Source organism: Myripristis murdjan, chromosome 21 (genome assembly GCF_902150065.1).
Source record: "Myripristis murdjan chromosome 21, fMyrMur1.1, whole genome shotgun sequence".
Classification (NCBI taxonomy): domain Eukaryota; kingdom Metazoa; phylum Chordata; class Actinopteri; order Holocentriformes; family Holocentridae; genus Myripristis; species Myripristis murdjan.
The window spans coordinates 7,334,335-7,347,809 of record NC_044000.1 but is presented as its reverse complement, the minus strand read 5'-3'; the positions used below and the strand labels follow the sequence as shown (position 1 = coordinate 7,347,809).

Below are 13,475 nucleotides of genomic sequence, written 5' to 3'. Positions count from 1 at the left end.
ATTGCAATGCCTGTTTTGTTTTTTGTTGTGAAATGTTCGGCCAATAGAGGAGGTGGCTCAGAACTGAGCATATACACTATCAGGTTAACACAGTACAGTGTTTAATTACATCCCCAGTATTGATGGCCCGGGCTTAATTTGTCCTCGTGCACCCTGCCAGATATCTAGTTCACATGACAATAGTTGTGATATTCAACCTCCCCGCCTCCCAACACTCTCATCCCCATTGTGTTCAGTATCAACGTGAGCCTGCCCCTTTGACATGGCTTGATTCATGCGGGGATGAGACAGAGATACTGAATAGTTGATGAGCTGGGAGAAAAAGAAAAGACAGGAGGGGTGGGGGCAGAAATAGTGAGACAGGGAGAGGAGGGAGGGAAGGAGGACGGGAGGGAGGGAGAGAGGGGGCATTACAACTGGTATCCACTCGCCTCGCTCCACACGGCTTCAATAAGCTCCGGCGTTGGGAGATGGAAAATTACCTTGTGACCAAGAGGGGAGGTCAGGAACAGCGCATAGCAAAGTCAGACTCCACTTATCCAGAGTAGCAGAAGCAGCAGCAGAGCAGCAGAGGGAGGATGATCACAGGGGACCAAGGGCGGGCATGGAGAAGCTGAAAGGTCCCGCCGTGGGATGCACCACGGCCACCTGTGGATGGAGAGCCCTGCTTCTCCCCCAGCTGAACCGGCAGTCCCTGTACGTCTATGGCAGCGAAGTGGCTGTGGAGAAGGAGTGCATCCGGCAGCTACAGAGCGGAGTCTTGGTCATTCATCCATTCAGCCCCATAAGGTATTTCATAGACTTGATAGATTCAGGCCAGCCCTGTGCTGTTATGTGCCACCCCTGCAGATTTTTAGGTTCTCTGTTTAATGAAAAAAAGAAAAGTTGAGAAGCATAGCCTGATCATGACTCTTTCCAGAACATAAGTGCTTTGCAAGGCAGTGGTAATTTTGTTGACTGAAACTGTGACTAAAAGCAGACTATTTGTCAATGACACTTTTTCCAGGATGAAAAAAGTGAACAGAAATGAACCTTTGTTGACCAAAACTATGATGAAATGTACTGACATTTTCATCATAAACTTGGAAAAAGAGTTGAAAATGCCAGAAACAGATGAACTCCTTACCCCAATTTGGAAGGGAACAGATATATGTGAAAAATTTACTTTTGATATTAAGTACAGCATAAAACAAAAGCTGGATACAAAATACAATAAGCTATAGAGAGGGATGTAGATTAATCTGTGTACAAATATCACTAACAAGTAATTTAATGAAGAATGCCTTTTTCACAGCAGACATCCTGATATGAAATAGCAGGTAAACTCTGGTGGTACTAATGAAATGAATCAAAGTTCAGTTCCATTCAGGTCTAACAGAGGCAGGCTCCTGCTGCACTTAAATGGAACAGAATATTAATTAATATTATTATCACTTATGTTTACGTGCTATTTCATGTCAACATGGCTGCTGTGAAAAAGCCTGTTTGCAGAGGAGAAAAAAATGTGAAAATTATTCAATATAATTAGACTAAAACTTACATTTTCATTTACTAAAACCACTGAAGTTTTTGTTTGCAAATTCTAGAAAAAAAAAAAAAAATCAAACAACTAAAATGTGCCCAAAATTAAAATGTATTTTAGTCAAAAGACTAAGGCTTAAACTAATTCAAAATCGGCTGTCAAAATTAATACTGTTGCAAAGAAGGGAATTGAAAAGAGCAATATATTATAAAGAAAAAGTAATTTAAACAATTGGCTAAGTTTGGCTAAACCAATATGGGCACCTTCACAGTGAAGTAGTGCAATAGCAAGGCAGATCCATAAGTTAAGGAGATTTTTTTTTTTTTTTTCACTCACAGCTGGATTTCCATCGTTCTTGCAGGATAATTGTTATTAGTTTGAAAGTTGACAGACTGGTCAGAAAGGATAGATGGAGCTGAACAGTTGGTATGACAGAATAAAGTTATGAAAGCCCGGCAGTTGGAGAGATGTGCACTTACAATATCAGAGTACAGTGTGCAGAAATCAGCTCGGCTTAGCAGCTGCACTGCACTCTACATGGGGCACTGCAGCTTAATGATTCCCTCTGGCAAAGACAGTGAGACTTTCCACTGAAAAGCTGCATGGAAAACAAGCTTGTAAACTCACTTCAAACTCACATGTCTTGAATACATTATTGTCTCTCTTTGTGATTTGTCCCCCTTCCTGTAGGAGTTACTACATCATGTGCATGATGGCCATCACATTCCTGAATCTGATCGGGATTCCAATGGAGATAGCATTTCTGGACGGAGACACTGGGCTGGGATGGGAAGGTTTCAATGTGTTCTCAGACACGCTCTTCCTGATGGATGTGGCTTTGAATTTTCGGATGGGCATCATACCAGAGGACAGCGAGGTGAGAGTGGCTGCACTCTATTTTCAGACACAATCTGGAAGACTATAATCCCTGTGCGGACAAGCACGTACGATCCATCTCTGCCCCATCTGTAATCTACTCAATACACGGGGGCGAGATTAACAAATCCCCCTTCGTCTTGTGGACATTTGGAAAATTGGCACCTGTTATCTGATTTTGTAACCAGGATTATGATGTATAGGGTAAATTACAAACACCACATAGAAGTATAACATTTCCAATTAAGCACTATATAGATTATAGCCTGTTTGTTTTGACCGATACTTAGTGTGCAAAGTTCTGACAATGACCCATCTGCAGGAGGTCATCTGGTGTTTACTGAGGATGGTATAGGTATTTACTTTTGCCAGATTTATCCAAGGCGTGCAAATCTTTGGCTTAACACTGACTCAGTGTGATGCACAAGTCATAAGTCGGTGATTTAATTAAATCTGAATCAAATCAGTGATTCAGTGATTCAGCAGCAGTTTTAGCCAAAATTTTATTTAAAGACATTTGTAAGACATTTTCTCCTGAAATGTGAACAAAAAAATCAGGATCCCAGAATAGACTGTTTTCACAGGAGCCATTTTGGCATGGAATAGCAGGGTAAACACAGATGTTGCTGTTGATATTAAGGTTCTGTTCCGATCTAACAGAGCCAGGATCCGGCGGTTGTGCACTCTGCTCTATTAACTTAAAGGGAATGGATTCTTAATGCCATGTTTACCTTGCTTTTTCATATCAAAATTATCAAAATAGCTGCTATGAAAAGGATCTATTACTTTAACATTATTATATAAAAATAATAATAATAATATTAGGAATAACGATAAAATGTTGCCAAAAAGTGTCACTTTATAGTATTCTTTTGGATCACCACATTAGGTCTATTTTTGTTTGTTATTTGTTTGTTTTGTTTGTTTGTTTTGGTTTAGCCATTAATTATTCTTTTCAAAGCATTTCACCACAGTCAGAGCAATTCATTCTATTTCTTTTAGCAGATTGACTCAGTTGTTGGGCAGCATATATGATCAATGCATTCTTACAATGAATGGTTGCACCCCTGATTACATGGCAGTTTCAGCCAAGGACAATTTGAAATATTAATAAATATGTCAAAGTAACTATTCAGTGATGCTGTCTCTGAATATACTCCTTATCTAATATCTTAGCTGACATCACTGTCTCCCTGACTTTTTGACCAGTCCCCAAAAGATTGTAGTTCAGAGCTGAATTATTGATGTGTGCTGCAGCATCGCTATCCATCAGCTCAATCTAACATCCCGTCCTCTTTCACAGGTGGCCATTCTGGATATAAAGCAGATCCGAGTGAGCTACCTGCGGACATGGTTCATTCCGGATGTGATAGCAGCTTTCCCCATCGGTTACATACTGTTCTTTGCGGTAATAGTGACTGTTGATGCATTGCTCAGCCAATAATGGTCAAATCAGAATATAGCTATGTACTTGATTTAATGTAATATGTTATTACATGACATTATATGACTCTTTGCTGTAGTGGAATATTCTCTTTAGTTGCTCTGTGCTCCCTTGGGCTGATAATCCACAATACTGTGTTTCTATCTCTCCATTCACTTGCACATCACAGCAAAAATAAACAAACATGGATAGAGTTATCCTAATATAAAAAGCATCAAGCCCTACTACCAATTTTTTAAAGAAATCAAATAGCATCTGCAGGAAACTTCCAGGAAGAAACAACCTCAAAGCAGCTTCATAAATTATTGCAATTACACATTTTTCTGTGTAATTACAAGATATTGGAACCAGTTTTGCTGTGCTATAAACGTGGATGGAGGAACACAAATCAGTATTTTGGACTAATGAGGATATTTCACCACCATGTGACTCATACAACACCAAGGGAGCTATATAATCCAACACTTTACCTACGTTCATTTTTGCTTTAATTTTTGTAGCACTTTTTTTATTACATACTATAGTCATATTAAAAAATTCCAACAATGTACAGTGTCAGAAAAGTAGCTACCTATAAAAATGTTGTCTATGATTTATAATTTTTTCAGTGTCTATGCTTTCTTGCCACAGGACTTACAATACCACAGTGATGACAACCCCTCCAAAACCAACAAAATGATGCGGATACTGATGTTTGTGAGAATCCTCAGCCTGATCCGGCTGGTGCGAGTGTCCAGGCTGGTCAGGTTCTTCAACGAAGTAGAGAAAGTAAGTTCTTTCCAGTGGTCACCTTTGAAATTCAATCCACCTTTCTTCTGCCTTCAGATACCTTACTAGACTTGTCTCGGATGACAACCTGAGTTTGATCCCTAACATGGCTCATTTTAAAATAAGGGTCAAAGCAAGGACTGTGAAAATGAGTCTACCCGTATCCACACTTGTTTCATTTTCTAAACTTTGATCTGGATCAATTATTGTGATTCAACGAGATTTTTTAACATATCTGATGTTTAATGTGTCTTGCTTTTTTGTTATCTTGTGTGGTTAAATCTGTGCTTCACATGATGGTGGTGTAGAGAAATTTACAGGGATCACCGTAAACTCTGAAAATATCAGCTTCATATTGTCAGCTACTGTTGGAAACGACTTTGGTTTGAAATGTGCCTTCACTTCTTCCACCCCCCAGTGCTGGTTCTATAGTCCCATGTCTGGATTTTTCAAAATTGTGCGCGAGTCAAAGAAAGACAAAAACTGATGGTGTCCTGTTCCAGCAAAAACAATGGGTGGTTAGAAAAACGCGGCAAAACTGGGATGCTTTTTTTTATCATTATTCAGGGGTGTAAGATTTACAGCTCTGGTGATTTAGTCACCGTTGTAGAAACAGCAAGGATGATGCTACACTTGGCTAGGTAGCAAAAACTGACAATTGTGTAACGAGCATACTCCTGGCCAAAAAAAAAAAGATCTATGTCTTAATTTAAAGTGATCCATTTTTATCTTGCTTTTTGTTTTAGCTAGAGTTTGTATATTGACTCAGACTTCCTTCCTCCTTCCTTTGCAAAGTAGTTTGCATTGCAGCTAACAATGGTAACTTGTTAAAAACAGTTGCAATCAGTGAACAAAAAAAGCTTGTTTCACGCCCTGATTAGCAGTGGTGTAAAAAGATGATGTAAATGTCATACCTACATAAAAGTAAAGATACCTTATTCAAAAACTAGTCAAAGTGAAACCCTGCATTACAATACTTCTGACTACTACAACTCATTTAAAGCCTTAAAGTATGTGATATTAAGTGTGCTTAAGTATTCAAGTGTAAGAAAAATGTGTTTAATTAAAAGAAAGCCTTTTATCTCAGATATATCCTGAGAACTATCTTCTGTAATAAATCAATACATAAAGAAATAAATCATGTTTTGCTGTAAAATGAAAAAAAATCTGTTTTCTAAATTTGAATGAAATACTTGCTTATGCTTGTGGCAAAATATTTCAGCTTCATGATTCAAATTTTTAGCAAAATGAAACCGTATGCAGCACAGCGTCTTGCACATTTTATAACTTGCAGAGAGTTTTTTCCTATAATTAGAGTGCTTATGATTTTATTGCTGAATATCGCACCGTGTTTCCTGTTCCCCCTCCTTGGCAGGTTTCAAATGCAAACCTGGAGGTGGTCCGCTTATTCTTCCGCATCCTGTCTCTGTTCATGATGATTTTCCTCCTGTGCCACTGGAACGGCTGCATCCAGTACTTTGTCCCCATGCTGGAGGAGTTTCCCACCGACTGCTGGGTCAGGAAAGAAAATCTCATGGTAAAATAATCGGCATTTTCAACATTTTTCTTTGGTTGAACGTAAATGTGTGTTGGATCGTGCCTGAGTATGAGGTTTGCCAAAGAAAAATCCACCATCATGTCATCATGTCTCATACTGTTAAGCGTCATCAGTCAGTGATCAGTGGTACGGATGAAAAAACATGCTGCGTTTCCTTACAGAATGCCACAGTGAGTGTGAAGTACTCTTGGGGAATTTTCCGCGCTCTCTCTCAGATGATCGCTTTGTCCTATGGCTCCATGGATGCTCCCACAAGTAAGTGTCATTGATTTTCCTCTTTCACCGCTGACACTGCCAAACCACTGAGATATCACATTCTCTTGGCTATAAATACCCATGCTTTCACTCAAAACGTGGTGTCTCTTTTCCCAGATTACGTTGAATTGTGGATCGTCATGGTCAGCATGGTGTCGGGGTGTCTGATGTACACAGTCCTGGTGGCCAACGCTACAGCCATGATAGCCAACATGGACCCAGCAGCCAAGGAATACAAGAGCAAGGTCCTCATGGGTGACACTTCATTATTTTTATTGTTGATCAACAAATATGGCGCATTAGTAATCGATAGATTATTTGGCGTCTCCACTAGAAAGCACCAGTGGCAAGTACACAGCCCCCTTTGCTTGAGTCAAAGAACAGATCCGACTGGTCAAATATGACTCCAGTACAAGTCAGTCACATTTTTACTTGAGTTAAAGTACTGGAGTATCTGCTTTTAAAATACTGAAGTATTCAAAGTTACATTTTCTTTTTCAGTATCAACACATCACTGTATTTTTTCACAATACACTTACAGAACCTGGTAACTCTCTGAAACCACCTCACGAATGCACTGTCTTACTTGTAGAACCGCTGTGCCACAGAGATGCTCTTACCACCGCTGGGTTAGTCATTTGCTGTTTGCAAACAAAGTGAAAGCGGATGTCTGGCTTGTGCCTGTTTCACAGAGCTGGATGATATAGCGATACTTCTTTAACATCAAACCCAGTTGAGAGTGGGTACTGTGATTGTTTTTTCTCCTGTGAGGATCACAGCATGTGGCCAGTCGCATTTTAGAAAAGAAAAAAGTTCAATAGTTGATTTCAAAGCTGTGCTCAACAACTTTGATGAAATGTAATGGAGTCAAAAGTACAATATTTAGTGGAGCAAAAGTCAAAGGTTTCAAAAAAAAAAAAAAAAAAAAACACACTCAAGTGAAGTACAGATATTTAAAAAATGTACTTTGTTACTGTCCACCACTGGAAAGAACTGATAAGTAATGAGAACCTATTTTGTTGTATTTTAGTACACTGTAGTATTATGTTTGGGGGTGATTGAGTGCATGTATTAGGTTTGTTAATGAACAGAACAATAATTACAATTAACAAATATGATCTTTTCACACTTTACATTTCTTACCAAGAGGCTAATCTACACCCAGGTCTTAGATTAGCCTTGATTCATGCTTGTTCTTATTAACCCAGGCCCCACAATAAGCTTCAAGAACCTTCATTAACATCATCACTAATACTTGTGTTTACCCTGCTATTTCATGTCAAAATGGCTGCTGGTCTTTTGGAGCTAAAATGTTATTTTACTAGATATTCAGATCACAATTACAATCACAAATAGCCTTGTGATGTTACAGCACATTTTGAATCACCATCCAGCCTTTGTTTAACCTCATAGGCACTTCAAAGTATAACTGTAAGGGTTGCAGTGTCATCAAGACCACTAAGCTAAAACTGTGATTTACGATTATACATGACTAGGTTTGCAGGCGATAGTAGAGCTTGGTGCTCTGTGAAAGTTAGGGCTTTTGTTGCTCAGCGGGTACAGCAAGGCACTAAAACTGCTGATTGATCATGATACATTCGGAGTGTAGAAGGTGCTTGACCAACCTCTGGTTCTCCACAGATGAGCCGTTTAGAGCATTACATGGCTTTTATGAAGCTTCCACCAGAGCTCCAGCTTCGTATCAACAACTACTACCAGGCGCGCTACGGAGGAAAGTGGTTTGATGAGAAGGACGTCATGGACACAGTCTCCTCAGCGCTGAAAGAGGTACAGCTGTGGCTCGTGGCACTCAGTGGTGCTGCAGGCATAGGTGTCAACCCATCTTACATCCCCCTAACATCCTCTAAATTTACATTTTTTTCCCCCTCAAGTATTTATTGCATAACATTTAGCCTACTGTTATCTTTGCCACCTTGTATCTCAGAAACAAGCTGTTTGGCCACATCCCCCCAAACATCTTGACCTTTTACTTTTTGTAATATGAATCTTTAACTTTTAGCATCATAGTTGTTTTGGGATGTCTGAAAAAAAACTTTAACTATTTCCATTTTGGTCTAAATGTTTTTTCTGGAATGTTTTTCGTAATTGCAGCATGAGGCCAGACCTGCTGCTCTTGCTTTTGGATGACTTTCTGTTTTCGCCCCGACACATCCTTTTCGAATACTGGTTACAGTATGAACCGCTGGCTGAACTGAGGCATCTCCTCAAACACCAATCAAGTCATCTAGCGCTGCTTAGCCGAGCTGCTGCGGTGCCAAAATCCTGACAGCTGTCACGACCCCGCCGACAAATTCCAATCTGAGCATTCAAATACAAGCCGCATGTAGATTACACGCCTCAGGATCCCATTTTATACTACACATCCATGTGTTCCAGATTCTAGCGATGAAGAAAAGAGTCCCTGCAGCTTTTTGCTGATCACGCTGATCAGAAAACGCAAGATGCACAAAAAAAGATTGTTGCTGTAACAGTTACAGCACTGTTTATGTGGAAGTTGCCCTCTTATTTTATACTCATGGAAATGCTTGTTCAGACTTGGCACTAATTTAAACTTCTCTGGAGAAATGTTTTTCTCCATCTCACCTCACTCTGGTTCTGACCACATTCAGGTACCACACTTACATGCATTTATGGGTCATTAGTTTGAATATTTATAATTTATTGATTTATTTCTGGTGCCATACTGTTTTTTTTTTTTCTCTTTTTGTTGCCATCTAATGCCTACAGTCCAGTACATTTGGGACTTAATCATCTTGATTTTTCTTTGTTCTTGCGACGAGATTGTCCTGTTGTGTTTTTTGCCTCTCATTAAAACACTTTTTTTCTTTTTTCCTTTTATGTGTTCCCCTCTGTGCTTTACCACTGTGCAAATACACAAGCTAACCTAACCTAAACTAAGCCCCTGTGCCTGTGTTTGTCTTTTTCAGCAAATCCTGACGGTGATGTGCAGTCGTCTGTTGAAAAAGATGCCCATGTTCCAGGACAGAGACGTCAACTTTATCAACGCCATGCTCCTTAAACTGGAGTATGAGGTTTTCCAGGAGGGCGACACCATCGTCCACCAGTATGCTCCAGGAGACCGCATGTTCTTCATCGACCACGGCCAGGTCCTGATGGAGACCGAGTCCATGCAGAGGGAGCTTTGTGACGGAGACTACTTTGGAGGTGGGTTGGATACATTTCCCACCAATCCAACCAAACCATGGAGTTTCTGGAATATCATAAAGGATATTTCATGAATTCATTGATGTTTTCCAGACAGGGAAAGTCTGGAGATTAGGTAAATTCTCCAGGGAATATCATGGAATTTTAGGGGATATTTAACAGGAATCAATACACCAGATTATGTTTTCCAGCTTGTTTCATCTAAATAGATGGCTTTCAGTCTCACAGCCTTCTTCCCTCAGGCTGTGAGACTACTAAATGCACCATCTGAACTCCTCCATGTTTAATAATTTTATTTTCTACACAATCAATTAATCAATCAAGAGGGAACCACACTTTAATTTCATTATTCAACCTGTTGTATAATGACAAATAAACTTCCTTGTATCCTTGTATCCTTGTAAATGCAGTGGAAGGCAGACTGTTATACCTCGTAGAAAAAAAACAACAAACAGCATTAACAAACCAGGAAGGAATGCAGTTTATAGGTCATGGAAACTGAAACGTTGCTTGGGTCCTATTTGTAAAATTAATGTCTGCAGGTACTCTCGGGAAAAACTCTCTGTGATCGGCCTCAATTGAAGTGAGTAGCAACACAACACCGTCCAAGGTGCTCTGTTGCTGATACTTTATTAGGACACGGCAAGATTAAAGATTTGTAAGGTGGAATAGAAGGTTGATTAGTCTGTCATGGCTGGAGTACAAATTAGACACTCGTCATGTAGATCATTTCTGGCATTTATTAATGAGCTCGGGCCGTACCAGTATGTGTTGGTGTGGATAGCGTGAGAATGACACTGATAGGAGAGTGAGACTTCATTTTATATCATTAGGTAAACAACATCTGGTGACCTTCGTTATCCTAAACACACGCGAAAGACATTAACCTTCCCCTGTGCAGAGAGATCATGTGCAGATTACGTGTAACATGTTGTCCAAACTTGTTGGAACCATTTCTCGACTACACAGTTGGGATAACCATATTTGAACACAGGAAGATCAGAGTTTCAGCTATCTCTCCAAATCAGCCATGTGCATGCCAAGACCAGTTGCATTTCCATGGTCACTTCCGGTCTTTGAACGCACCTCGTTGGGGTTGTCGTAGCCAGTTTCCAGGTGCTAATGGCCCGGCAAATACCAATACAGGCCAGACTGGGCTAACAGGGCTCATGGCCAGGGGCGGAGTTAAGGGTCAGAAACAGGGCTTACCTGGTTTGGGACGGAGGAACGGGTGCAGCTGATAAGTAGAAATGTCAGTGCAGCAGCTCATTTCTCATCAGCCTGCTTTTATTGTAGAAGAATAACGCATAAGAAAATCAAAATCATAAACGGCCCTCACCTCGGATGTCATGTACTTGTAGTAATGCATGATCTGAAGAATAACAGAAGGAAAGTTACACATTACTTGTCTGGCTATGATAATGGTATAGGGGTCATATTTTTATCATATTATGATGGTAGGCTCACATCACTTACAATTGCCAATCTTAGCTACCCACTAGGGCAGTTTTATTTATGAATTTTATCATTAGTAGTATTAAGTTACCAGTTGCATCATCACTATAATTCATTGCAAAAATTTGACAAGTAACTGGACTATTACTGGCATTGTTACAGGGGCCAGTATTGATAATGAAGACATAATTATAAACTGACATGAAATCGATGCCTTAAAATTATGGAAAACTCAGAAGATGCAGTGTTGACTGGTTGCATAACCAGAGGGAAAAGAGCCAGATTTCATTCATCTAAGCACACAGAAATATGAATCCGTCTGGTCATTTTCACCAAAGAACATTAATAAATAAATAAATTATAAATTAGAGAACAAATTTTCTGGAAAAGTCATACTGCTATTCATCTGGCTCTTTAGGCCAGTTTTAGCACTCTGCATCGTTCCCTGGAGGTTACATCAAACATATATGGAATATATCTCTGTTATTAATGCACAGTTATAGTCCTTTTCCACACACACAGGTTAATGCATAATTCCTATGTGTAAATCCAATCTATTAATGAATATACACATATTAATGATCAGACATGTAAGTATTTGTCTGTGGCTGGTTCAGATCATATGATTTTGATGAGTTTCCAACTCTAAGCAAATAATTGCAAGGCATTCTTTTTGTCTTTTCCACAAACACACATGCATGCACACGTGCGCTCACACACAGGCTGCATCCACAAGTCTCTGTCTGTCTGCACAGGTGAAAGAAATGCATTTAAAAATCACAGTCTAACCAAGTGAATAAATCTATCTTTTCTAATTCGGGGGATTTTCTTAATCCCAGGGCTTTAGGCAGAGTTGGTCTTAATCAGTTTTGCAGCCACCTTAACAGCAGTTAGCGCTAAGCAGGCTTTCCCTGAATGGCTTCCAAAAGCAACCTACGCTGAGTCTGGTTATTTAATTCGGGATTGTCAGATTTCATTCCCATCAGTAGGCTTTACTCACTCATTAACCACGCTGTTGTGGTTTGTGCTGTGTGTTTAATTGGTTCCCCAGAGACATGCATGCTGACCAAGGGCAAACATCTGGCTACAGTGAGGGCGCTGACCGACTGCCAGTGCTTCTCTCTGTCCTGGGGCGGATTTCAAGAGACGCTCGAGGGCTTCCCAGATGTCAAGAAGGACCTGGAAAAAATGATTCAGCTCAACTGGGATAACGGCCTTAGCGTGTAAGACCACGGCCGGTGCCTGGACTTTCATCTGCTGCGCTGTGTGAGATGGACAGGAACTGTGGATATGAACAATGATACTCCCTGGGCATTTCATATGATGGACAGAAATGCCGTACAAGACTGTGGACATTACGCACACGTGCATGGAGTGATGAGGATTTTCACTGAGAGCGGACATTATTCTATTTTATGATGTAATGTTTCATGAGCAATACTAAATATGACCTCGACAGCAGGCCTACAAACAGGCCAATACTTCCATCTCAGCTTAATGTTTATACAATCGCTTATGCATATTTTGGAAAGATCTGATGAAAAAAAAAATCAGCACGACTAAAAAAGGAAGATATAAACATTCAAATGTGTGTCTTTTTTGTTTTTCTTCCAAACGGCATTTATTTTTGAAGTATTATTACATAAGGCAAGGTAATACCACTGTGAAGCGATACAAATAAAGCAGGTAATAAGGTAATGTTTGCTGATTATGAAACACAGGCAGCTTGGAGTTGGAGAGGTACATTAACGTGTGGGTTGAGAACAGCAGGGTTGAACCCATAGGCACAGCTTTCTCCGACCCTCTCTCTCTCTCTCTCTTTCTCTCTCTCCCTCTCTCTCTGTCTGTGTCTGCCTTCTCTCATCCTCTCCCCCTCTACCTTTCATCTCCCTCCCTCTCTCCTATCCAAACACACACACGGTGCCTGAAGCCAGCCGGTGTTTGTATTCATAGAGGTAGAAGGAGGCCGGGGGGAAGTTGCACTTCATCTCCATCCTGCCCGGCACCACGTGGACGGCCACGCCGCTCCCCAACCCCTCCTGCAGCTTCTTCAGCATGCGAGAAGCCAGGTAGCGCCTTGCCCTCCCCGGGTCCTCCTCGATGGCGGCGTACACCTCCGGCGGTGGGTTGGGGATCTTCCACTCCAGGTCCACGATCAGCTGATGGATCCGGCTCTTATCCAGCGAGGTGGGGGTGTCACGGTAGCACGCCACCACGTGAGGGCAGGGTGCTTCCGACGCCACAGAGAGGAAGTGCTTGGACTGCTCTTCCACCGGCACACCCTCCTCCCCCTCGGCTTCCCCATAACTCTCATCCTCCACGGGCCCCACGGCGGGGTGCAGCATCACCGCCCAGCGCAGCCAGTCGTAGTTCCTCTCCAGGGTCTTCAGGATGCCCGCCGCCGCCTCCTC

At 41.0% G+C, this 13,475-nt stretch overlaps 1 protein-coding gene across 1 annotated transcript; it reads left to right on the top strand.

The window, feature by feature from the left end:
* Positions 1 to 437: 437 nt before the first annotated feature.
* Positions 438 to 12,762, top strand: hcn5 (hyperpolarization activated cyclic nucleotide-gated potassium channel 5). The gene is made up of 10 exons (XM_030081342.1): positions 438 to 789; positions 2,213 to 2,399; positions 3,702 to 3,806; positions 4,473 to 4,610; positions 5,986 to 6,147; positions 6,330 to 6,423; positions 6,541 to 6,668; positions 8,065 to 8,211; positions 9,372 to 9,609; positions 12,116 to 12,762. Exons 1-10 carry the CDS (start codon positions 605 to 607, stop codon positions 12,289 to 12,291), a joined length of 1,560 nt encoding a protein of 519 aa, XP_029937202.1. The 5' UTR covers positions 438 to 604; the 3' UTR covers positions 12,292 to 12,762.
* Positions 12,763 to 13,475: the final 713 nt, after the last annotated feature.

Excerpts from the sequence above, each read along its gene's own strand:
- hcn5 (XM_030081342.1), top strand. The coding sequence starts at position 605 with ATGGAGAAGCTGAAAGGTCCCGCCGTGGGATGCACCACGGCCACCTGT. Across the intron at positions 6,669-8,064 it reads CCAAGGAATACAAGAGCAAG|ATGAGCCGTTTAGAGCATTA; the intron begins GTCCTCATGGGT and ends GGTTCTCCACAG. Across the intron at positions 8,212-9,371 it reads TCTCCTCAGCGCTGAAAGAG|CAAATCCTGACGGTGATGTG; the intron begins GTACAGCTGTGG and ends TGTCTTTTTCAG.